The sequence below is a fragment of the Danio rerio genome, chromosome 12, assembly GCF_052040795.2.
Source record: "Danio rerio strain M-AB ecotype USA chromosome 12, GRCz13ab, whole genome shotgun sequence".
Taxonomy (NCBI): domain Eukaryota; kingdom Metazoa; phylum Chordata; class Actinopteri; order Cypriniformes; family Danionidae; genus Danio; species Danio rerio.
Genome location: NC_141032.1, coordinates 10,237,501 through 10,264,154, shown reverse-complemented (window position 1 = coordinate 10,264,154; position 26,654 = coordinate 10,237,501). Strand labels below are relative to the sequence as shown.

The 26,654-nt window shown below is 37.2% G+C and overlaps 2 protein-coding genes across 19 annotated transcripts in view; both read left to right on the top strand.

Moving 5' to 3' along the window:
• Positions 1–23,546, top strand: part of heatr1 (HEAT repeat containing 1) — an 80,761-nt gene extending 57,215 nt beyond the window's left edge. For 2 of the 3 annotated variants that reach the window (XM_087274701.1, NM_199900.1), the window contains 15 exon segments: positions 740–869; positions 2,687–2,856; positions 2,955–3,007; positions 3,095–3,218; positions 6,462–6,602; positions 6,723–7,024; positions 9,553–9,703; positions 9,792–9,950; positions 12,698–12,832; positions 12,907–13,011; positions 15,430–15,598; positions 17,361–17,551; positions 19,693–19,851; positions 22,057–22,165; positions 23,122–23,546. In XM_087274701.1, the coding sequence (XP_087130827.1) occupies positions 740–869; positions 2,687–2,856; positions 2,955–3,007; positions 3,095–3,218; positions 6,462–6,602; positions 6,723–7,024; positions 9,553–9,703; positions 9,792–9,950; positions 12,698–12,832; positions 12,907–13,011; positions 15,430–15,598; positions 17,361–17,551; positions 19,693–19,851; positions 22,057–22,165; positions 23,122–23,210 (2,187 nt within the window). In that variant the 3' untranslated portion in view covers positions 23,211–23,546. 3 annotated transcript variants of the gene reach the window in all.
• A 1,516-nt stretch (positions 23,547–25,062) lies between these two features.
• Positions 25,063–26,654, top strand: part of arg1 (arginase 1) — a 26,990-nt gene continuing 25,398 nt past the window's right edge. For 7 of the 16 annotated variants that reach the window (XM_087275363.1, XM_087275361.1, XM_087275362.1 and 4 more), the window contains exons 1-2: positions 25,567–25,816; positions 25,929–26,001. In XM_087275363.1, coding sequence (XP_087131489.1) covers positions 25,700–25,816; positions 25,929–26,001 — 190 coding nt within the window. In that variant the 5' untranslated portion in view covers positions 25,567–25,699. 16 annotated transcript variants of the gene reach the window in all.

Sequence of the window (26,654 nt, the reverse complement as noted above, 5' to 3'; positions counted from 1 at the left end):
TACATTTACAACAGTATTTATTCATGTTAATAAACGTTAGTTAATGAAAATACAGTAGTTTATTGTTAGTTCATGGTAACTCATGGTGCATTAACTAATGTTAACAAGCATGGACTTGAATGTTTATAATGCATTAGTAAATGTTCAATTATAATTAGTAAATGCTGTACATCTGTTGCTCATGATTAGTTCATGTTAGTAAATGCAATAACTAATGAACCTTAATGTAAAGTGTTACCCATTACGAAGCTTTGGCTTCAAAATGACTGTTAAGAAGTAGATGACAGAAAAAGTTTGTACTACTATTAACATATCAAATATGGAAGAGTGAAATATGGAAAACAAAACTTAGGTAGTCACTTTTTAAATGGCTATGAAGTGCATAGCCATGTAAAAAATGACTACCTCAGATTTATTTAATTTTTTTTCCAAAATCTGAGGTGAATTATTGATTGTTGTTTTCATAGTGGCTTTTAAAGTACTACAATATGATATTCAAGACCATTTTAAAAACAGTGGGATGTTTTCCTGTCCATTATTGATGATGGAAATTCAGCTTTTTATTCAGTTAAAGTCAGGTGAAAATCGCAGTATTGGATATTTTCCCTAAAGGGAGAAAAGTACACAACTTTTCATGTTTTTTTTTAACTTTATTCAAACCAAAAAAAGGCATTTATCTCCATTTGTAAACCAGTTGTGTTTAGCATTCATAGAGACGGTTGCATGTTGTGTTGTTCAGGAGGCTGTTGTGGAGAGAGATCAAGACTTCTGGATTTTGGTGTGTTGTGAGTTTGAGGTGAAGGAGCAGCTGACTTCCCTTATCAAAATCCTGCAGTATCTCATGACTCTGCCACAAGATAGAGAAGAAGGTAAGAACTGCCCACTTCATTTAAAATAAATTATGATTTTAAAACAAATATCATAATGCAAGTCTGGGGATAGCTCAAAAAGACATAAAGCCACCATGACGATAATCCATACAACTCCAGTAGATGAATCTATGTCCACCGAAACAAAAGAATAGATGTAGGTCATTAAAGGGATAGTTCACCCAAAACTGAAAGTTGTCATCATTTGCACACCCTTTATTTGCCACAAATATGTTGAACACCAAAAGAAGATATACTGAGGAAAGCTAGAAACCTGTAACCCTTGACTTCCATAGTATTGTTGGAAAGTCACTGGTTTAGCTTTCTTCAGCAAAAGAGGATCATAATGGTTGGAACCAACTGATGGTAAGTAAATACTACATATTTTTAGGTGGGCTGTCCCTTTAATGTGTAAACCACAGTTTGCCAAATGTCAAGTACAGACCTTTTATAAATTAACAGAAGCTACATATTTTCATGCCGGATGTTGTAAAATATGACATAATGGAAAAAAGCATGTCGTGTACGTATACGGCTGTATTGACGTAATTGGTTTCTTGATTTTAAGCGTTTACATTTTGATGAACTTGATAGATTAAGTCTTAAAGAATAATTATATTTACTCACTCTTCACTTGTTTTCTTGTGACCTCAAAATAAAATATTTTGAAGTATGTTGGAAAGCATTAACTGCGTTTCCACTGTCGCACCTAAAGTGAGGGTGCCAGGGCCAGTTGCATTTCCAGAGGAGCTTCTTTGGGGCCAATGGCCAACCTTTTTCGGCCCGCCGAATACCTTGGGCCAAAGCAAGGGCTTCGGGGTGGAGTGAAGGGGTGGAGCTCCATCGATTTTATTTTAAAGCTAATACAAATGTGAATACAACAGAAAGACATAAAACTAGCTGTAATGATGGTGTGCTTTATCTGCCTGATTCTGATTTGACTTTCTTTTTCTCATTGAACTGGGCGGGTAATTCAGGAGGCGTTCTGGGGCGGGGTTTACATGCAGCACTGCGAGCTATTGGCCCGACAGTGGAAACGTGACATGATTTTGTCCTCACTGCTCAAGCTCCCCGGTTATTGGCCCAGCCCGAAAAAAGGTCTGGCTCGCACTGTGGCCCAGCAATGGAAATGTGGCTATTGACTTTCATAGTCTATTTATTTCTTGCTATGGATGTCAGTGGCTCCTTTTTTTCAACATTCTTAAGATTATCTTGTTTTGGATTCAACATTAAAAATATATATATTTCTAAAATTTTATAACCAATTATGTATGAGTAAACGGTGAAGAGATTTTGTTGTTTAGGGTAAACTATCCTTTTAACACTGAGATCTTAAAATCTAAGATATTCTGCCTGATTAGATTCATTCTTAGGGGGAAAATACCATGGGAAAAACACCACTAAAACAGATTGTATACATTGTAACTTAAAGTTGCATTACAAAAGCCATTCTGTGTCAATTTAGCCAAGAAATGAAAACTATATTGTAAATATTTTGTCAAAAATCTGCATTTTATTGCATATTTATTTTATTTGAACTGAACCCTATAATTATTTAAATAAACCTGTTTATTTTTCAACAACAAATTGGAGTAGAAAGGTGTTATATCATTAAAAGGCTGAGATGAAGCTTTTACAGCTTCACTTAAGAGATATATAGTGTTTCTATACAAAAAAACATGCATTTATCCAAAATTAAAAAAACAAAACCAGCTGAATTTGAATTGACTCAAATCTCAATTATTAGATTTAGATTTACGATGTCAACCTAAAAGAAAATCAGAGACAAATTATGTTTGTTTGTTTTTTCTGCAAAGCACCAGAGAAAAAGAAACCCCGTGGAAGAAGTGCCGTGAAGAAAGATGAAACAGTCTCTGATCTGATATTCAGTGTGGAGACTCACAGTGGCAAAGACCTCCGCCATTTTAAATTCATCTCCATCTCCTTCATGGCTCAGCTGCTGGCCTCTGACGGATTCGTTGGGAAGGTAGGTTTAGTATGTAGTACAGCTGATTTATTGCCAGTATCAAAATGGCCACCGTATGTTTCGATTAGACGGTTGAATATGTACTTGTTTGACTGCAGGTGGCTGACTGTGAAGACATTACAGAAAGTACCTTACAGGCTCTTCAGCAAGAGTGAGTTTGAAGCCTGACTACAATGCTGGATATTGGTTGTTGGGTTGGTAGCAGGTGTCAAGTTTTTTCTTTATGTTTACTTGTTAGTTTGTTGGTGGAGGTTCTGCGCTACATTCAGGCAGTTGCTCGATGTGTCGAGGATAATGCAGATAAGCCAACAGCTAAGTTCTGGAGAGCCCTCCTAAGCAAGTCCTATGACACCCTGGACAAGGTAAGAAGCACTTTATTGTGATGAATAATCATACTTTTGTTTGTCAAATACTTCATTTGTTTTTACAAATTGAGTGGATGGGCGAGGCAGTGGTGCAGTGGGTAACATTCGCCTCACAGCAAGAAGGTCGCTGGTTCGAACCTCGGCTCAGTTGGCGTTTGTGTGTGGAGTTTGCATGTTCTCCCTGCCTTCGCGTGGTTTTCCTCTGGGTGCTCCGGTTTCCCCCACAGTCCAAAGACATGTAGTACAGGTGAATTGGGTTGGCTAAATTGTCCGTAGTGTATGAGAGTGTGTGTGAATGAGTGTGTGGATGTTTCCCAGAGATGGGTTGCGGGTGGAAGGGCATCCTCTGCGTAAAAACTTGCTGGATAAGTTGGCGGCTCCGGATTAATAAAGGGACTAAGCTGACAAGAAAATGATTGACTGAATGAAATTGAGTAGATGCCTTGTTAAATATTTTCAGTTGAAATGGTGAAGTGGTTAATTTCAGCTAGGAGGAGTGAGTGAGCCAAATCTAAGCCACCAGAGTTAACTATTTTGCTTGTGTGGATGAAATATAGACTAAATTATAATTACACTGTAAGAATGGGTTTTAACGACAGCGGTTCAAACTGTAGTTCTGCCAAATAACTAAAAAGTTTTCAGTATGATGGTAAAAAAAACTGTACATTTCTAGTCAAACCTTGTCCTTCTGCAATCTTTTACTAAAAATAGAAATAAGGGCAGTATTAATAGCTAAAAATGTGGGGGAGCGTTGCTATTTTATGATTGTATTGTATTGCAATATAGAGCAATCAAATGTTGATGTTAAATTAAAAGTATTTCACAAATACTTAAAAATGAGATGATTTAATGACAATAATTCTCTATGTTTACAATTGAATTAATTGCAGTTAACTGTATAAAAACAGGAGAAAAAGAGACAGAGCAAAATTTACCAAGTATTTTGGATCTTTCTTTACCATGTGACCAAAGCCCAAATCCTGAGACATAAAAACTGAAACTGAACAATCAACATGTGACCACATCGTAAAACCCCTAAAGTGCACATATTAACCAAGCCCTGATCTAATCAGTATCTGCCTTTGGAATGTGTATGGACTTGTAAAAATATATAAACAAATGCATATAAAAATGTATTTAGAGTTATTTTGAAGAGTATTTTGAAAGTTTAAAGGGCCACGAGACTCCTCTGTCATAGCATGGGTGTTTTCACACCCTGAAAATAGTCAGGAAAGTGGGTTTGTCCAGCTCTGTTTAGGTAGGAGTGACAGGAAAGGGAAAGAGGGATGGGTTTGCATAAAAATGGGAGTTTCCGTTTAGGCATGCCCTGATTTTCACAGAGGTAAAACAAACAGGCAGTGACTGACAGTGACTGTGTTTACATGGGCATCAGTAATCGAATTATTTGCCAAATTATTAATTTGTTGACTTTAACTGCAGTTTGGCACTTTCACTTTAGTTCAGGAACATTTCATGCATGCCCCTCGTGACAAATGAGATATTGGATGGGAGGAACTGCTGGAGAGTATAGTTTTAATGGAATGTTTGATACCACACGGCGAATGGGAGAAAAAAAAAACTCTGAATTTCTCTGAATTTCTCTGCACTCGGTAGGTAGCATCAGAAAGCCATGTGTGTATAGACTATCCTGTCACAAAATGCAGCGGATATCCTACATGACGGTAATTGTTTGATTAAAGTGTTTACATGTTTACACTCGGAGAGCAGCCTTTACAGCGGATCTTTCAGCACATAATATTGTAGTGATATCAACGCACGGTAAACTTAGTAACTAAATCATTTGACTAAGGTATGTCTTTAAATACTGAAAGAGTACTGCTGACGATACAAACTAACTTTACCTCTGAATAAACAAACAAATACACTGATCACACACTTACCAAACTTGTTGAGACAGGACAATCAACACCAACTGGAGCCGCATCTTTTTTTTTTTTTAAAGGAGTAGAGCGGCAAATCTGGATTTCACTATTTCCAGATGTGAAAAGCTCTTAGGTAAAAAATGTTTCTTACAGATGTATTTCTGTTGCGTGCATTGTAATCCACACGTGAGTCCAGCTGCGCTCTCGTAGCGGGAAATGAAAACAAAACCTTTGTTGCGGCACATTTATACACTCCACACTGACGTGTCTCCAAACAATTCTTGTTCTTCCACTTGTTTTGGCAACACAATGTGGCCTCTCTCTGCCATCTGAACACTGTAACAGGTAAAAATGTTCTTCGAAGCAATCATGCACATTAATGAAGTTGCACCTCATTCACAATATTGCGCGCTGATTGGATGAAGCAAGTCATACTCGTGAATCAATGCTGCACACTCAAATACGTCACGTTATACTGGCCAGCACAGACCGCCATTCTACAAGCTGGAATACATGCAAGAATCTAATCTCTGTGACGCAGCTTCAAAAATTTGTTTCAAACTAAAAGAATGAATTTTCTCGAAATAACGAAAAAAACAACCATTTTCACTTTTTTGTGACGTGTATGTGACCTAATAGTGTTTTTAGCAGCGTGGGACACAAATATTCTGTCATTCATTCATTCATTCATTCTTTTTTTTTTTTTTTCGGCTTAGTCCTTTTATAAACCTTTATTTCGTCACAGCGGAATGAACCGCCAACTTATCCAGCATGTTTTTTACGCAGCGCATGCCCTTCCAGCCGCAACCCATCACTGGGAGACATCCACGTATTCTCATTCACACACACACACACACTCATACACCACGGACAATTTTAGCATACCCAATTCACCTGTACCACATGTCTTTGGACTTGTGGGGGAAACCGGAGCACTCGGAGGAAACCCATGCCTACACGAGGAGAACATGCAAACTCCACACAGGAATGCCAACTGACCAAGCCAAGTCTCGAACCACCGGCCTTCTTGCTGTGAGGCGACACCACTACCTATTGCGCCAAAGTGTCCGCCTGTATGACTGTCAACATCTCAAAAAATGTGTTTTGGTGTTTAATGACCCTTTAACATATATGAAAACACAGGATTTAATTGATACTTTATCAAGTTTATTGGCGTCCTTACACTGCAATAAAATAACAGTCAGAGCTGAGTTATCTGGCACGATTCATAAATGTGCTTTCAAAAAGTTAATTCATGCAATGTCATTTTTTCCCCAAGATATTTTTCAGATAATGCTTAAACCTGCATGATACTTTTTCTATTCTGAAATGAACCGTAGTCCTGTTTCGGATTTAGGTCAATGCCCTTCTACCAATGGATACGTTCATTACGGTAATGAGAGGCTTGATGGGTAATCAGTTGGCATCAGTAAGAAGGAAGGCCATGGAGTTACTCAATAACAAACTACAACAGAGGACGAAGTGGCTGAAGGAACAGGTAACCTTTTTGTTGAAACCTTTTTATTTTTTGATCCAACTTATTGCTAATATGCACTGACTGCCCGTTCTTCATTAATACATGCTTTTAAATAATAGCTGGAAATTATTTCTCTGACAGATCACTGCTCTTCTTGAGCTCATTGGCACTCTTCTGAGCATCGTGGGTCGCAGTCATCGTCAGGTCACGGCCCAGGAAGAAGAAGAGCTGGCCATCAATCGACAGACGGCCCTTTATAGCCTCAAGCTTCTGTGCCGAAATTTCGGCTCTGATCACAAGGAGGAGTTTGTACCAGTGCTGAATAAAGCGGTGGAGCTGGTTGCTGATAAAGACGAGGAGAAGAATGTCATGGGAAGTGCTCTGCTGTGTGTAGCGGAAGTTACCAGCACTCTGAAAGCGCTTGCTATACCACAGTTACACAGGTACCGTAGAGCCTTAAGTAATGTTTCATTACTGGCGATGTAAAATGAGTTTTAATGTCCGCAAGGTGGCAATGATAACTTTTATGAGGAGACCGTTTCATTCAGATTTAACTTTACATTTTAAAAGATGGAGTTTGATGGACTGCTTGAGCCTGTCCGACTGTCACTGAATGTCAAATGAAAACGTTCCTTACCTGAAAACTCTCTGCATTATACGAAGAAAGAAAACATATTGCACAGTGGGAAGTGTAGCACGCATTCACTACATTCTTTTGCGCTGTGACGCTTCTTTGAATGAGTCTGATTTACTATAGATTAAACGGCTACTCCCTTTCATGAAAGGTGAATTTAAACAAGATGCAGTTCTATTATCCCACATGGATGCTATGAGGATAAATAGAAGAGATGAAAAAGAGATGTTATGATCAAGACCTTGGGTATGGTGAGGATAATTGATTGACAGCTTCTAAAAGTGTCTAAAAGACTTTCCTTTTTTGCACAGTAGCCTACTGTGTTTTATTTGCTAATGTAAGCTGTTTGTAAAGATAAATATAATGTAAAAACTATACATTATTAACATTACTTTACACTTTGTCTGATAAGCTTTTTATCACACACATTGCACAGATATTGTTGTTTCTTAACGTTTTGCTCTGTTCCACTTGCGGTACTCCAAAATATTTAAATTGATAATATTTTAATATTACTTATATATTTTTTTTATTTTAGTAATATTTAATGTTTTCATTTGCTTTATTTTAATGTTTACACACTTCAAAAGTTTTGTCTTATCAAAATTTTTGGCACTGTACATTTTACACTACAGTATTTGAATCTAACAGTTACATTGTTTACATTGTTCTGCTTACATTAAATCTAAATCCCAAATATCAGAAATGACAATAGATTAAGATTTTATTAATGTTAACTTATAGTGTTATTGACTTAATGTACTTACTTGACAGATTTAGGGGTTGCCACAGCGGAATGAACCGCCACTTACTTGACACATTTATGTGTTTTTAACTTTAGGTGGTTTGTGTAATGTGTTTTATGTTTGGTAAAATAATTTCTAATAGCATCTTTAGTTATTTTTCAACTAAAAACACGGTCTTGTAGGTGGATAGGTGGATTTAGCTGGTTTTGACGCAAAAGACAATTTACCAAAGAAATTAGTTAAAAAAGCTATTAGTTACTAGCTAATAACCTTAACATTACCTAGACAATGACCTAATCAGAGGAGCCTGATGGAAAATAGGTCTGATGGATTTAGAGGGTTTTGCATCTAAACTCTTCATTTGCATCAATAATTTGTTAATTAATTAATTAAAAATTAATTACATTGATTAAAATAAGAGTTTGGTCACTGAACATCTTTAGAAAGATAATTTAAATTCAGACGAGTTAATAACAAAATTACAAGCTACTAAATGTTTAACTAAATTTGATATTTTTTAAGTTTCTCCTCATTTTATTTTTTTTTTCCAAATAATAATTTCATGTGAATGATTTATTAGGTCTAATCTAGTAAATTAAATAAACAACTGATTCAATACAATTAAAGGTTTGTCTATTTAGACATTTGCAGGGCTTATTTTGTTTTGTTTTTTCAACTGAACCTTTGCTTAAAAGGATAGTTTACCCAAGAAATGTCAATTCTGTCATTAATTACTCACACTCCACTTGTTTTGATAACGGATATGAATGTTCTTTAGCTGTGAAATAGAATTATTCTGCAAAATAAAATATTATTTATAAAGAATAGTTTTGTGTTCATGTACAGTATTTGAGGCAAGTATATTATAAGAAACTAAGTAAATGACCTAAATATGAAAAGCAATCCTTTATTTTTTTAGTGGGAAAGTAATTTAATTACAGTAACTAGTTAGCTATGTTAGCATCAAAACAGAAGTATACATGCTGGTTTATACTTCTGCGTATATTGATCGGTGTGTTTTATACTTGTGCGTGCTGTTTGTGTTGCTCTGCAATAACACTTCCGAAATGCATGCTGGCAGTGAGGTTTTTATGTTTCTCTGTGTCGAGTTTCTTCGCTGGTGATTTTTTTTTCTGAAAGCTACCTAAAAGTAGCTAAAACTCCCTCATTCAGACGTGCAACAACTTTAATCAAAAGGTAAACACAAAACAAGTTTTCATATGGAGCTCCTCCACGGCACTAGACGCTTGTAAAAACTGGCTCCAACAGGTTTGCACTGCCCTCGGCCCCGTCCACACTGGTCACAGGTGCAAAGCCCACTAATCACAGAGCTTCGCTACACGTTGTTTTGACTTGAAGTTACAATTTTTGAGAGGTGCGTGTCAGTGTTGGCGTCCGCCATGGCGAGGGCTATGTGTACGCTTGACTCAGAGTATAAATCAGCATTTAGCTTTACGTTGTTGAATATAAGTACAAAAGTGTAAAGCTGACAAACAGCGTAAATCACTAGAGTTAAGTGATTTATTTTATTTATCCATATATTTGAATTCACAAATACGTTTAGTGACTTTTTTTATTGCTGTGTGTTCAGGCTGATGCCCGCTGTGCTGGACACTCTTAAGGAAAGGAAGGACCTGCTAAATAATGAAATCTACCTACTGAGCGCCGTCACAGCTCTACAGCGGGCATCTGAGACTCTGCCACACTTCATCAGCCCATACCTGCTGGACACCATCTTACAGGTCAGCGCCCCCTGGAAATGATGGAAATGCATTTTATTCCACTGGTTGCTGTTCTAATTGAAATCTTCTTTCTCTTCTGGTTTGCTAGGTCACCCGTTTAACTCTGCTGGCCAGGCGACTGACATCTTGCCCTCAGTTATCTGTACGCCTGGCCTCTCTCAGCTCCACTCTCGCCACAAAACTTCCTCCCAGGGTCCTCATTCCTACCATCACTAAATGCTACTGCAGCATGGTGGATGCTCAGCAGGTAGATCACCACATGTATCAAAAAAAATTTAATGGAAACGCTTCTTAATATGATTAACCCTTCCATGTGTACAAGAAAACCTGGTTTATACTTCTGCATCACGTGATCGCACAGCACATGCAACGCGCCTAGCTGTGCATTTATACTTCTGCGCGCTGTTTCTGTTGTTCTGCAATAACACTTCCGAAACACTAGTTGGCAGTGAGGTGTTAATGTTCTTCTGTGTCGAGTTGCTTCGCTGGTGTTTTGTTTTTTCTGAACGCTTAATGTACAAGTGGCTCAAACCGGTGAACGTACAACAACTTTAACCATGACATAAACACAAAACAAAACATCCCATCTGGAGTTCCTTCACAGGACTCCACACTTGTAAACATTCGCTCCATTGGGCTCCCGCGGCTCTCGGCCCCATCCAGACTCGTCAGTGCTACCAAGCCGACCAATCACAGAACTTGCACTACGTGTCGTTGCTACATGTAGTTACATTTTTTAGAAGTGCGCGACGGCCACGGCATAGGGCTATGCGTCAACACATAGACTGCGCCATAGCATGCGCTTGATGCAGAACTATAAATCAGCCTTAACACTGCCGTGATTAAAACATTAAGTGCGTCATGAGATCATTTGCTGAATTCAAATTTGTTGTGCCCTGATGGTCTGCCTAGAGCAAGAGAAAACCGCATTTGCGTGTTTTCAAGCAAATAGTGTTTACTTTAGATTTCAGACATTAATTTAGCGTAAAAACCTCAGGGGTCGCAATGCAATGGAAAAAGAATTAAAGGCTGTTTTTTTCACATGTTGTTTTTGTGTAACTATTAAATACTATTTTTATCCTCAGTAGATTATTGTTATAGCAATTCTAATGGTTTAATAACTGTTACGATCACCAGCAATCTAGCTGCTGCTATACTCCGTGTGTGTAGATCTGGAGAACTACACACATACCATGTTAACAAACTACAACTCTCAGCTTGCACTTCACACACACCGTTTCCTGATTCCTGCTGATTTCACGTACAGCCAGAGGATTTCATGGACTTTAAATACAGCACACACACATCATGGCTAAGTCTTACTCACTGTTATTGTAGCATTACAAAGCATTAATCCTATCTATTCAATTTGTGATTGATCCTTGCCTGTTTTTTCTTTCTTTATTTTTTTGCCGCCTGTGCCACTCTACTGTTTTAACCTATGATATTGAATTTACCTGTATGCTACTGTTTGTTCCTTTGTTTGACCATTGCCTGCTCGACTATACTTTGTTAAGGTGGAGTAGGTGATCTGCCAAAATGTTAATCGGATAGCATATTAGCTTTGGATGGCAGGGAGGGACTGTGTTTCAAAGGCACGCCTCTTGAAATCACGAGCGCGCGCACCACGACACAAAAGCAGACAACCCAGTTCATTTGCCAGCTAGAAATGTATGTAGTGGTTGGCCGGGCGGCCTGCAGGAATTTCACTTATTACTAAGCCACACTTACATGCTATTTTAGACTGAATTTTCAGAGTAGCGGTTAACAATATCGGGAGCGCGTCACTGTCATTGTTCAGAAATTACCCAATGTGAATATAAAAGCAACTTCAGGTCAGCAAGAAAGCTAGGTGGAATAGCATGATTTACTGATGTTTTGTTGTTAATATGAATATAAATCTACATCATCGATGCTGTAAAAGCTCCCTTAAGAAACTAAAAATAGTCAAATCGAGCTTCCACTGGGAGATTTCAGTGGCTGAACAACACGTCTGTGCATATAACCTATTCATAACAACACAATACACTCTACATCAGCTCTGTGTGACTAATATAGTTTTAAAACAGAACATTACCTCTTAAACAGAAATCCTTCAGCCATGGTTCGGTGCCGTCCTTCCTCCAGCGTGCAAAAATAACTGCAATACTGATTCAGGAGTTTAAAAAGTTTCAATTCAGCATTTGATTTTGCTGCAACTGACAGTCTGGCATGCACGTGTCGCTCATCTAGGCGTGTACACGCGGCAGGCATGCGGATATGGCGGATATGCGTGACCAGAAATGTGCAAAAGCCCAAATCTGCATTTGTTGACTGACAGTTTGAGTTACTTTTCGGAATCATGAGAGATGTCGGTCCGACTCTATTTAATTGGATGAAATTTTTTTTGTTTTATGCCTTACCCAGAATCTAAAAACACAAAAAATTCCATTAGATCATTTACTTTAATCATTACTATTAGACTATGAAGAGACTTTTAACCAGCACAACAAAAAATGTTTCTGAAGACAAGCACCTACTACACCTTTAATTAAGAGGCGCGTGGATCCTTAACTCTGTTGTCCAGTGTCCTTCGGTGACAGAAGACTCAGCCACGATGTGTGTGCGCACACCGTATTTATAGTTCCTAAAATCAGTCCATAGTGATCCTCAGGCTGTGTGTGTAACCAGTGATAAACAGGAACCGGTGTGTGCGAGCTGCATGGTGGGAGTTGTAGTTCATTAATGTGGCCTGTGTGTAGTTCTCCAGCGATTAAGTCGCTAGATTGCTGGTGGTCTTAACATTAAAAAATGTTTTTAATCACCCAGCGACACCCTTTATTATGTTTAGAAATGTGTGACATATTCTGTCTGTTAAACAGAAATTAGGGGGAAAAAGTGGGGCTAATAATTCTGAATTCAACTGCATGTGTAGAATTCAGTGATCGTAAAAACAAGTTGTTACAACTATGCTATTATCAGCTGATCTCCATATTCTGTGTATTCTCTGTGCAGAATCGTCTCAGTCCTCTGATGAACATCCTGAAGGAACATATCAGCCACATGGACAAAGACCAACTCAATAACCACCAATCAGAGCTCACTTCCTTCTTCCTGTCTGCGCTTGATTTCCGTGCTCAGCATTGCCAGGTATTAAATCCCCCCTGGTACAGTTTTTCTTTTTCCCTGATTTCATTCATTTACTGACGAATATAATTTATTAGGGCGATCTGAAGAAGACTGCTGAGATCGAAGGCTGCGTGATCGACTGTCTGCTAGTGATGATTATGAAACTTTCAGAAGTCACTTTCAGGCCTCTTTTCTTCAAGGTAAACTTCTGTTGTACGTTCTCCAGTTATAGACAGACTTTAATATTTACATGCATGAAAAACAATTCTGACTGGAGCTTTCAAACTACAGTCTTGTCAAGTGTAAAAACTGAATTTTTTTTTTAAGTCTGTTGGGTTTTTGTGTAATTAGTGTTTATTTTAGGATCAGTTTGTAATTTTAAAATGATATCATGCTCCTAGTAGATGTTTATTTTGCTCTTGCTCTTTAGTTCAGTCGCTCTTTAAACATTGAAAGCAAAAGTTATGTTAAAGGGATAGGTCACAAAAAAAAATAAATGTATTATTTATTTATTTATCCATTCTCAAGTGGTTTCTGTTGAACACAAACGAAGATATTTTGAAGAATGTTGGAAACTGGTAACCGTTGACATCCATAGTAGGTAAAAAATATACAATGGAAGTCTAGGGCTACCGTTTTACATATTATTTCTAACTATTTATTGTGTTTAACAGAAGAAAAATCTCAAACAGGTTTAAACAAGTGTGGGGAAAGTTTCATTTTGGGGTGAACTATAATTTTTAAAAACAACGAAAAAAAGCCACTCTATAACAGTGGTTCTCAAAGTGGGGGTCGCGGGACAATGAAGGGGGGTCGCCTGGTAATTTCCAACAAACAATTTTTATTAAACCATAAGAATTACCATATTTTATCCATAACCTAAAAGACAAAATAGTACTTTATAGTTACTATAGTAGCTTATACACCTTATTCTTCACGAATGAGCGGGCACAGCCATTTGAATCTTTTTGGCTCGAGACTTCCGGTCTCATTCACTTCTATTCATTTTTAGACATTAAAAGCAGCTCGTTTTGCTGTTTGATGTTGCAAACTGATATTGTTTTATTATATTCTTCTACTTGGTCTGTATAGTAATGAAAACATTTGTTTGTACAGCAAGTAGTTTGACCGTTTTCTGCCGTTTATTATTCCTAGTAATTTCTCCCATAGGCAACGGAATCAGAAGTTCTAAAACAATCGCGAAAACAGGCGCACTTCTTCCTTTTAGAATAAGGTCAATAGTTACTAGTTCTATTGGATTGCACCCCTAGGGTAATTGCATTATATCAAAGACACAGCAATAGCGTCAAATGCAGCAGATTGATTTTATAACACCAGATTCAATTTTCTGGCCCATTTACAGCACTGACATGCATTAAAAAAAATTAAACGAAAAATAGACTTGGGTCTATTAGTGTGTGTGCGCCATTGTATCCAAGGTTTCTGTATTTATAACCACCCAAGAGGATATTGGGCGTCGCGAGTCACTGGCATTGTAATTTTGGGGGTCGCGGGCTGAAAAGTTTGGGAACCCCTGCTCTATAAAACTGCAACTTGCTGAAGTGCATCTGTCTCATGCAATCTTCCAAGCAGTGCTTTAACCGCAACGTATAGACTTATAACTATATTCTCTTGAAAGCTCAAGAGAAGTCATTCACTGAATATATGCTCTATAAACCATTTTTACATAAAAAGGCATTCATTTAAATGTTAGTGTTTTGACATAAACATGAAGTACTTATAATGAACATAATTGCATCGTTAAAAAATTATATATATAATTGCCTTGGTGCAATTTAAATGTCTTTCAGATTGTATGTGTTGATTGTTATAGACCAGGGGTCACCAAACTTGCTCCTGATGGGCTGGTGTCCTGCAGATTTTACCTCCAACCCTAATAAAACACACCTGAGCAAGCTAATCAAGGCCTTTTTAGGTATACTTGAAACACCCAGGAAGGTGTGTTTAGGCAAGTTGGAACTAAACCCTGCAGGGCACTGGACCTCCAGGAACGACATTGGTGACCCCTTGTTATAAACCATTTTGAGGGATGTACACAAAAACAATGGTCCCATCGTATTTCCTGTTTACATTTTTAATTTCAATAGCTTCTTAGAATCTAAAAAGAGCCACATCATGATAATGTCATGATAGCTGTTTTAACATTAAGATATGATTCAATCGCCTCTTGTTACAGTTATGAAATAGTGTGATAGCAAGCAGGAAATGTTCATAGGCCAATGACTTGACCACATTGAAGTGGTCTTTATATGAATTTAAATATCACTTACGTTTGGACAAATGGTTGATCATTTAGCCTTAAAGGGATACAGTAGTTCACCAAATAATAATAATTCCCTCACTGTTTACCCACCTTTAAGTGATTTCTGTGAGAATGTTGGGTCCATGCGGGCTCCAATAGATCCTCTGCAGTATTGTGATGATTGGGATGCAGTTCAACAGATGGTTCATCTGAAAAAAATCTACCTTCTGCCGCTTTTCCAAATGAACAACTAGAAGTCAAGTTATTGTTTGTTGTTCTTACAACTGGGATCAACAACAAGATTTTTGTCAGGCAGTGTAGATGCTAACTGCATCATATTTTCTCTCTTCTGCAGTTGTTTGACTGGTCAAAGATTGACGGTGCTTCTAAAGATCGCCTGTTGACCTTCTACAGACTTGCAGATCGTATCGCAGACAAACTCAAAGGACTGTTTGTGTTGTTTGCTGGCCAGCTGGTCAAACCCTTTTCCGATCTGCTGCATCAGCTCAACACTTCCCACACAGGTAAATCTGCACGTTTGAATGTTTCTGTGATGTTTCAAATACATCTTTAATGTATCATCAGAGTGCCAACAATTTTGTCTAGCTCGTGTTAAAGGATTAGTTCACCAAAACATGAAAATTCTGTTAATAAATACTCATGAGTCTTTCGTTCATCTTCAGAACACAAATTAAGATATTTTAGATTAAATCCAGGAACTCTCTGATACTCTATAGACAACAAGATGCCCAAGACGTTAAAAGTTCAGAAAAGGAACCAAAAACATTCAACTATAATCATACAAAGCTCCAAGAACACTTTTGTGCATTTTAATAGCCCGGTTAGAGATTACAGCGGAATTATATATACATATAATACCGAGGCATGGTCAATCTGGGCTCAAACAAACCTTGTTGTCGTGTTGATGAACAGCCACAAAGCCATGGAGTAGAGCAGAATCGTAGTTTTTTATGAGCCAGTTTGAAGCGTGAGCGGTCTCGCTATTTTTGCTTGCGCTCGCCGCATGTCTACATCTGAAATAACAAACTTCTTGAGCTGATGATATTAACGTGCACTTGATTATTGACGTGCTTTTAAAACCCGATTCTGCCAGACACTGATAAACACGAGAGTAAAGCGCAAAAAAAAGGAGAAACTGGGAAAAAAGGAGCACAGTATTTCTTCAGCAAACATGAACAAACTGCCATGTTTTATATTTTATCATCACCTTTTGGACTAAAATGAACTCAGGATGATGGAATAACTCTCTAACAGAGGCTACATGTGCTGCTGAAGATTACAGACAGATGAGAGGTTTTCACTGACTGTGGGCTATATTTTGTGTTGTTTTGAACCTAAATAAGGACGAAATGTCTGCTGTGTGTAGTTTTTCTGTAGTTGGTAATATATCAGAAACTGTAAGGGTCTGTATGTGTTCATATATGTTGCATTTATGTATTTATTTTATATAATTACAGACGTTTTTGCACTTGATCTGCAGTTATAATCAAATCTTGTTCATAGAAAAGTTAGTAATAAACATTTAAACACAAGTATTTATGTATGTAAAGCGTCTGTTTTGTGACGACGTGCTTCTCATATGATATGTGAACGACCCGTACAGCTTTATTGTAGACTTTTCCTCGAGCGAGAATGATGTGACTGAAACTGTCTGTCATACACCACGCTCACCAAAAGTGTACCCTTGGTAGTGGAAACGCAAGCCTAATAAAGGTGACCCGTACCGACCCAAACCGCACCGTACTGTACCAGTCAGTGGAAATGAGCCTTAAAAAAAGTGAAGGAAAAAAAATGTCTTATCTTTCGCGACCGGTCAGGGCAAGTGTTTACTACATGTGTTTACTACTACTATTTGATGCTGACATCATACTGCCCGTAGTAAACACACATCCTGACCTGTTGCAAAAGATGTCATTTTTACATGTTTTACATTTTCAATTAGTCATTTTTAGGTGCACAAAAGTGTTCTTGAAGCTTCTTGAAATAACAGTTATTTTAATTCTTAAAATTACACTTAAACACTGAAGACATGGACATTTCTGATTATGCTTTTGGTTCCTTTTCTGGATTTTGAACCTCTCTGATTTGTCACTGACTATGGAGAGTCAGAGAGCTCTTGGATTTTATCTAAAATATCACAATTTGGGATGAACAAAGGTGTCTTAATGTAATTAGTAATTAAAATTTTTGGCTGAACTAACCTCTAAGAGGAGATGAGGAGCAATAAGATTTTAATGCTTACATTTACTTACCTTCTGCCGATAGACAAAGCCTTCTTTGACTCCGAGGATGAGAGTGATGATGATTCAGATGAGGAGGCTGATGATAATGTGACAAAGAGCAGCCTTTTGCTACAGTATGTGTTGGACTGCCTTCACAAGATCTTCCTCTATGATACTCAGCACTTCCTCAGTAAGGAAAGAGCTGATGCCCTTTTGTGTCCTCTGGTGGATCAGGTCAGTGCAACACACAAACTGAACATCAATCTATTAGCAGCAGTAGCTAATATATATATATATATATATATATATACATACATCTATATATAGTGATTTGTCCACTTCTCATTTTACATCTCGCTGTGAAAGAGTTGTTTTTAGCTTTTTAATTAAAGCAGCTTTCAGCTTAAAGTATAAAACATCTAGATCCATGTTTCTCAACCACTTTCCTGGAGGACCACCAACACTGCATGTTTTGGATGTCGCCTTTGCCTGTCACACCCATTACAGGTCTTTCAGTCTCTGCAAATGAGCTGATGAGCTGAATCAGGTGTGTTTGGTTAAGGAGACATGGAAAATGTGCAGAGCTGGTGGTCCTCCTGGAACGAAGTTAAAAAAAACACTGATCTAGATGCTGTTATTCCCTGGGAGTGTGATGTGGTATTTTTCTACAAATGTTTCTCAGTGCTGTTCCTGATAGCGCACCAAAAGTACATATTTTGGGTTTCTGCCTAATCAAACACCAGATTTCAGTCGTTAAACAATTAAAGAGATGCTTCACCTAAGAATGAAAGTACTCATTTACTTAATCTTTATTTGATTCAAAACTGTTCGACTTTCGAAGATATTTTGTAGAAAGCTGTAACCATTGATATTTGATCACATCTGTCATAGTGTGGAAGATTATTTGGATACTATATCATTTTTGTCACTAGAGGGCGCATATTCACCACAAACAAAGGTGTATTATAAGTATGCTGTGTCTGAGCATGGAATCATGGGAGTTGTGGTCTTCATAAAATCATACAGGTCTCTTGTTCATGTTTATGGTTTAGCTAAAGTATTCAGAACTTATTATCATGGTAGTATGAGGCAGATTAAAGGTTTTTGCACCCTGAAGTATAAAGTTTTATCTTCATATTTGTATCCTAAAAATCTGTCCCGCACAGAAACTTTTCAATGAGTCCAATGCATGTTAATTAATCAATTGTGGGGGGAAAAACGCACAATTGGACAATCATACAATTTAGAGTCAATTAAAGAAAAATACTTACATATTGTGCCTTTAAAGTTGCAGTAGTTGATCTTCCACAATTTTAACAGCTTAGCATAAATCTCTAAATCACAGTCCCTCCCCTGCCGTCCAGAGCCACGCCTCCTTAAACACGAGCACAGCAAAAGAACCCTCTCTCATGTTATAAAAACGACTAGTGCTTGTCCGGCGGTGTGCAAGCCAAACTGACATGCGATTTCAGAGTGAATATTAAGAGTTGCATGGTTAACAATATAGGTAGAGACTAGGCGGAATAGCGCTATTTGCTTGTGTTTTGTTGTTAAACTAATTAAAATCTACATTATCGATGCTGTAAAAGGTCCCTTATGAAACTGAAAATAGTCTTATCAATCTTTAATCTGAAGATTTTAGTGACTGAACAACACTTCTGTGAAGATATAACCCATTTGTAACAACAACATCTAACGGTACATCAGCTTTGCATGAAGCCAAAATAGTTTTAAAACATAACATTACCTGTCTAAGAGAAATCCTTCAGACATGGTGTCATCCTTTCTACAGCGTGCAAAGGTAACTCCAATATTGAGTCTGGTTTTTGAAAAGTGTTGATTCAGCATGTTTTTGCCGATCGCACGTATGCTCTCTCTTTCTCTCTCTCTCTCTCTCTCTCTCTCTCTCTCTCGTGAATAGGCAGCACGTCTATATACAGTTGTTCAAATCTGCATTTGCTGATTGACAGTTTGAGCTACTTATCAGAATTATTAGAAATGTCGGCCCGACTCTTTTTAATTTGATGAACATTTTTTAGTTTTATGCCTTACCCAAAATATAAAAATACATTTAGATCATTTACTTTAATCATTACTATTGGAATGTGAAGAGACTTTCAACCAGCACAACAACAAATGTTTCTAAAGACAATCACCTACTGCACCTTTAAGTCTTTGAAAAAAAAAATACTCTGACTTTATGGCATCAGGTTAAAGATTTTTTTTAAATACAGCCTTATTTGTTAATATTTTTAATTTTAACAAAAACATTTTCACTTTTTTAGTTCTTAGATCAAAACTTGGTGTTTTGAAAATGGTGTAAAGACCTTTTTTTCCTGTCATAAATTAGTTTCATGTGTGTTTGATTTCTGAAGTTGGAGAACATACTAGGAGGAGAGGAGACCTACAAGAGCCGCATTACCACACACTTGGTGCCTTGCATTGCTCAGTTTGCTGTTGCCATGAGAGACGACTCGCAGTGGAAAGTTCTCAATTATCAGATTCTGCTCAAGACACGACACAGTTCACCAAAGGTATGCACATTCTCAATTATCTAACTTGATATTGAAGTGAACATAAGAACAATGCTGATTTCTTTTTGAAAAAAATGAAGTATTTCGGTCAACTTGTCAAGTCATTACATACTGAATAACGCAATGAAAGCCAGCTGTTGTTTTATGCTAAACAGAAATTTGTCAAATAGAATATGAGATTTCTTCTACGGTCAAACGATCATTTAGATATTGAATTTTGTTGCATAGTTGTGTTTGACACATGCAAATTATAACTGTGTCCTGCTTCTCACTTAAAATGTGTCCACGGTTTCAGTCCTTGAGTTTAAGGGTGTTTGATTTTGAAAGTCTTTGAATTTGAAGTTAAGGTATGGAAACCCTGATATATTGAAGCAGTCAAACTCTCCAGTTGCTGTCCGTTACATATTTCAAAAACTTGCATGGGTCGCTCACATATCATACGAGCAGCTCTTCTCACAAAACAGATGCTTTATACACATAAATACTTGTGTATAAATGTTTATTACTAACCTTTCTATGAATATAATTCGATTATATCTGCAGATCAGTGACAGTACGAAATAGCCTACTGTGACGTCTGAAATTATATAAAATAAATAAATAAATGCAACATATATGAACACATACAGCCCCTTACAGTCACCAATATGTTATCAATTACAGAAAAACTACACACAGCAGACATTTAGTCCTTATTTATGTTCATAAACAACAGCAACATACAGCCCAGTCAGAGCAAACCTCTCATCTGTGTACATGTAAGCTCTGTTATAGAGTCATTCCGTCATTCCCAGTTCATAATAGTCCAAAAGGTGGTGATGATAGATAACCATGTTAATGTTTTATGTTGCTGAAAGAATCATTTGCGCCGTTGTTTTTTTCCGGCTCCTCCTTTGTTTTCTGAAAGGATCGAATGCCAGAAGCACTTCAATAATTGTGCGCACGTTATTATCATCAGCTCAAGAAGTTCGTTATTTCAAATATAGACTCCCACACACAAGCTCTTTCGAGAAAGTGAAACCGCTCACAATTTTAGTAAAACAAAAATAGGGCACGACAGATTTTGTTCTTCTTGGCTGTGGCTGTCTATTAAGACAACGACAAGGTTTGTTTGAGCTCAGGTTGACCATTGCTTGTTATTATATGTATATATTGCAGTGTAATGTCTAGGTTGTTTATTTAAAACATAGCGGTTTCTTTGTTTTCATTGTGGCAGACGTTTCTCTGTAAACCAATAGCGTTCAGCTGCGCAACTAGCTCCGCCTTTTGGTACCCAAAAAGTGGCACAGTACGGTTCGCTTTTAGGTCCCTTTTGCCAGTAGAAACAGCCATAAAAGCGAACCGAACCATACCACACCACTCAGTGGAAACAGGCCATTAAGCTACATCTCAGCAGGCAGTTTGTGTTTAGGTCTTATTATAATATGCACCAGGGGAGTAGATTTAGCATGGACGGAGAGGGACGCATCCCCACCAATATCCAGCAGCTATTGAAATTTCTCCACCATTAATTTAATTCACTTAAAAAAAAAAAGTCATGCTGTCAATAATAACCCAGACGTGCAAAAGGGGTTAAATCACGTTCTGTCCTCGAGTCATAGCGCCCACAAACACATATGTACATTCTGATTGGCTGCGCCTTACCTTGCTTTCATGTGAGAGGCTGTATCTGCATTCAGATGTAACAGCACCAAAACTACGCAAGGGAACTTCCTGTGCAAGTATAAGATGTGTGAGGTGTGTGACACACACAAGTGAGGATGGCGACAGCAAAAAAAAAAAAAGTTGGACAAAGGAACTTTTTTCATTAAAGTCACATAAACTCCAGTTCGCTACAGAATGAGTCCATCATAATAATGCTGTTAATCTCGTGTTTTCCCCCGCTTTAACACATATAGCAGGCTGATATACACTCACTAGCCACTTTATTAGGTACATCTTACTAGTACTGGGTTTGACCAAATTTTGCTTTCAGAACTGCCTTATTCCTTCATGGCATAGATTAATCAAGGTACTGGAAATATTCCTCAGAGATATTGACATGATAGCATCACGCAGTTGCTGTAGATTTGTCGGCTGCACATCCATGATGCAAATTTCCCATTCCACCACATCCCAATGGTGCTCTATCGTACATTGTGTAAAGTGTATAGTACATGCATTATAGTCTAAAATGCAAAAACATTTTCTCAAAACTTTGTTCAGGTTCGTTTCTCTGCGCTTGTCATGTTGCTGGAGTTGGCAGGCAAGCTGAGGGAGAACTACATGGTTCTTCTGCCAGAGACCATCCCATTCCTGGCCGAGCTCATGGAGGGTAAGAACACTACACCAGTTTTATTTCAACAAATGGACACCCATCATGATTCTGTAACCAAAGTACACAGTGTTACCTATTGTCATCTCTGTTTCTGCCGTGAGTCTTGGTTTGCTTTCATTACTCAGGAATTCAGTGTTTTTGTGGTTGCTTTGAGAGGCAGCATTCTGATCTTCTGAATTCAAGTTCATAAGCGCTCTGATCTGAATTTCTATGTCTTTTCCTACAGATCAGACTTGAGGGTTTTGTCAAAACATTCAGACATTAAATCTTAATATTTCCACCCAGTCCAGTTACCGAGCTATAGCACTTGCGAAGCCTACTAGCTAGCTTATGACATGACAAAGCATGTTAATTAATTTTAACAATATGGTAACCGTGTTAGAAGCATGCTAGCAAAATACAAATAAATGTATGTGCATTAATTCATGTTAGCAACATGCTAACTCATTATAAAAATGATAACTATGTCAGAAATGTGCTAATAACATGTTAATTCATACTAAAAACATGCTAAATGATCATAACAGGATGCTAAGCATGCTTTAGACCTGCTGTTAAATCATATTAACACGTTACTAACATGTTAGAAATAGGTTAGCGCATACTAACAGCATGTTATGCTTGAAATCTACTAACTTGTTAATGTTAGCACATCCTTCATTAGCAACATTAGCATGATGCTTATTATTATTACTAATTTAGCATCAAGGTAATCGTATCATTAACAAGTTCATGTTAGCAACATCCTAATCCATGCTAGAGGTGTGGTAAGTCATTCTATAAGAGTAGCAGCATGCTAATTCATGTTAGCAATGTGATAAAAACATGAACACATGAGCAGCCACTCTGAACACTACCCTACTTTAAACTTGAAGCACTTATGGCTGTGACAAGCCAACATAAAAGTTTGTCCCTGCAAACTTTGCTCATTAAGCTCTTTCTTTGATTTACAGATGAATGCGAAGAAGTTGAGCACCAGGTTCAGAAGGTCATTCAAGAAATGGAGACTATCCTCGGTGAACCGCTGCAGAGCTACTTTTAATGGCACCTGAGGCAACTACAGTGTATTTGTTATCCTTACATAACTGATGAGCTGTCATGCTGAAACATACGTCAGTCTGTCCACCATCTTCTCCTGCACATCCGAACATTTGATTGATTGGCAGCTTGACCAGTCATGCCTACCTATGTGTCTATGCATATGTATATGAAGAAAATGACTGGATGCCCCGCCCTTTATATGAAAGCGACGCATGGGATGAGTATATGTGTCTGATGTTTTTAAAAAATGTTTTATGGCATTGAATGATGTTTTGTAATGCACACTGATGTATTTCTGTGGAAACTGCATATCATAAAAAGATTAATCTGGGGGAAAGTTGCTTTTGTGTTTGATTAATTGGAGAAAGCAAATGGGTGGCATGCAAGTTCAGGTTCAGCCTTAGGCATGTATCAACTGTTTGGTCACACTTTACAATAAGGTGTCATCAGTTCATGTATTTTTATTAACATAAACTAATTATGAACAATACTTGAACAGCATTAATTAATATTCATAGTTCAATGCTTTGCTGTTTCGTAGCATATTCAAAGACATGACAACACTTACTATTTTTTTGTATTTTAATTGCTAATGTTTTTTACAAACGTGTAACTAAAAAAATGTAATTGGTTAATTTGAATAAAAGTAAAATAACTGGATTTGTGCCTTTATGTAAAACATGTCAATTGAACAGAAATATTAGTGTAGCATACATAAACTGGAGTTACTGCATCGTTTATAAGTAATAATAGTAATTAATACATTAATTAATAAGTAATTATTTAGTAGGGAGTATTTTTAAACAATATTAACAGTCAGGTTTACAAAGGTTTAGCTTTTTAACAGTAAAAATAATAATACATAAACTCAATACAAATATTTGCTAACATATACTAACAAAGGATGAATAATCTTGTAAGGCATTTCTTAATCATAGTTCAACAATAACTATAATGCTTGATAAAATCCAAAGTTGTGCTTGTTAACATGAGTTAATGCTGTGTGAGTAAACATGATAATTAACATTAAATGTTAACAGTTAAATGATATAATAAATGTATTACTAATTGTTTGTGTTAGTAAATACATTAATAAAACATTACCTAATGGGTCATTATTCTAAAGTGTTAACAAATTGCATGTATATAAGTCAAAATTGTTAGCTCCATTTTGATTTTTTGATATATAATTTTTTATATTTCCCAAATGATGTTTAACAGAGCAAGGTCATTTTAATAGTATGTCTAATAATATTTTTTTTCTTCTGGAGAAATACATGTCTTATGTTTTATTTCAGCTAGAATAAAAGCAGTTTTTAATTTTTTAAGGCCAAAATTATTAGCCTCTTTAAGCTACACTTTTCGATAGTCTACAGAACAAACCATTGTTTTACAATAACTTGCCTAATTACCCTAACCTGCCCAGTTAACCTAAATAATCTTGTTAAGCCTTTAAATGTCACTTTAAGCTGTATAGAAGTGTCTTGAAAAATATCTAGTCAAATGTTATTTACTGTCATCATGGTGAAGATTAAATCAGTTATTAGAAATGAGTTATTAAAACTATTCAGTTGAAAAGTGTGGTGAAAAAAAAAAAACTGTCCGTTAAACATAAATTCTTGTATCAACGGTTCAGGCTGGTGGTGTTGGTGTAATGCTGTGGGGGGAGATTTTCTTGGCACACTTTGGCCCCATTAGTACCAATTGAGCATCATGTCAACGCCACAGCCTACCTGAGTATTGTTGCTGACCATGTCCATTCCATTATGACCACAGTGTACTCATCTTCTGATGGCTACTTCCAGCAGGATAACATGCCATGTAATAAAGCTTGAATCATCTTAGACTGGTTTGGTGGTACAGGAGATTCGCATCATAGATGTGCTGCCGACAAATCTGCTGCTACTACGTGATGCTATCATGTCAATATGGAGCAAAATCTCTGAGGAATATTTCCAGTACCTTGTTGAATCTGTGCCATGGGCAGTTCTGAAGGCCAAAGGAGGTCCAACCCAGTTCTATTAAAATGTACCTAATAAAGTGGCCACCGAATGTAATAATGTATGTTTTGATTTATTATTATATTTATTAGAGATTTGAATAGTTCAAAATTCATCTGAGATGCCATAGTTCATCTTTTTTCCCCAAATTATTACGAGGAATACATTTTAAAATGTTATACTTACAAAAACTTACTCGAAAGCAATGATGTGAACGAATGAACAGCTTTAAATTATTTTCTTGATACCCAAGTAAAGTGTACTCTTCACATGCGCTTATTATCATTATGAACCAATTCGAATGGGAAATTTGCCGACCTCAGATCAGCTCTTGCTCATTTAGCGACTTTTCACACCAGAGAGGAAAACCCAGAGCAGCCCAATGCGCGTCACCGGCCAGCGTGTCGTCACGGCTCCTGTAATCTGCTTTGATTGTAGAGCCGCTTATTCCAGACTCACTGCTGCCGGATGAATTAGTATCACTACAGTGATGATGAAGATGAAGAGCCTTAGCGGATCACGAGCAGCTCTTCACATATTCAGGAGACACCTCCATCATCAGCGGTACTCTGTGGGAATAATAGGCGCTCCGTTCTCCAAAGGACAGGTGAGTGATAAAGCACACTGACGGGAAATAAAACACTGAGGTGAACTGTGTGAGAAATGAATATGTCTGCTGCAGTAGTGGAGCTCATGTTCATGACTGTCTGTCACTGCAGCAGAAGGATGGTGTGCAGGAAGGAGCAGACCTCATTCGAGCCGCTGGACTGGTGCAGAAACTTAAAGGGCAAGGTAACACTACCTGATATTAACAACATCACTGTACAAAACACTCATGACATTGAAGCAATTCCTGCGTTTTGGATGTGTGATTAAAACTCAAAACGTAAATTCTCAGAGAAAGTATTGTGTTCACAAAACTAACAAGAGTTATGGGATCAAAAAAGCATCAATCTATAACTAAATTTTAGATTTTAAACAAGGAAAATAAACATGCGTCAGGGATGTGACCAAAAAAGTTAGCGAGTTTACACGGTGCCTATAGAAAATTATCATACCCTGTGAAAATCTATACCTTTACTTATTTTACACCCTGCTTTCAGAAGACCTTCAGGATAAAGTTGTAGAATGGTACAGTTTAGGAGAAGGCTATAAAACATTTCATTATTTGAATGGAGTTTGATTTCAGGCTGTATGACAAATAAAGTAATTATTTTTAAGAGGTATGATCATCTTCGATTGGTGCTGTGCATTGTAGAATTTCTGTGAATACAATCTCTTTATCTTTGCATTATTGATGAAAAAGCTTCATTATGTATGTGACAGATGTGAAATAGTCACTTGTGTGACTATGGTAAATCAAACATAATTGTTTGAAAAGATTGACAGAGACATTTTGGTTATTTTTACAATACAAGCCCACGCAAACACCGTAGAAAAGCATT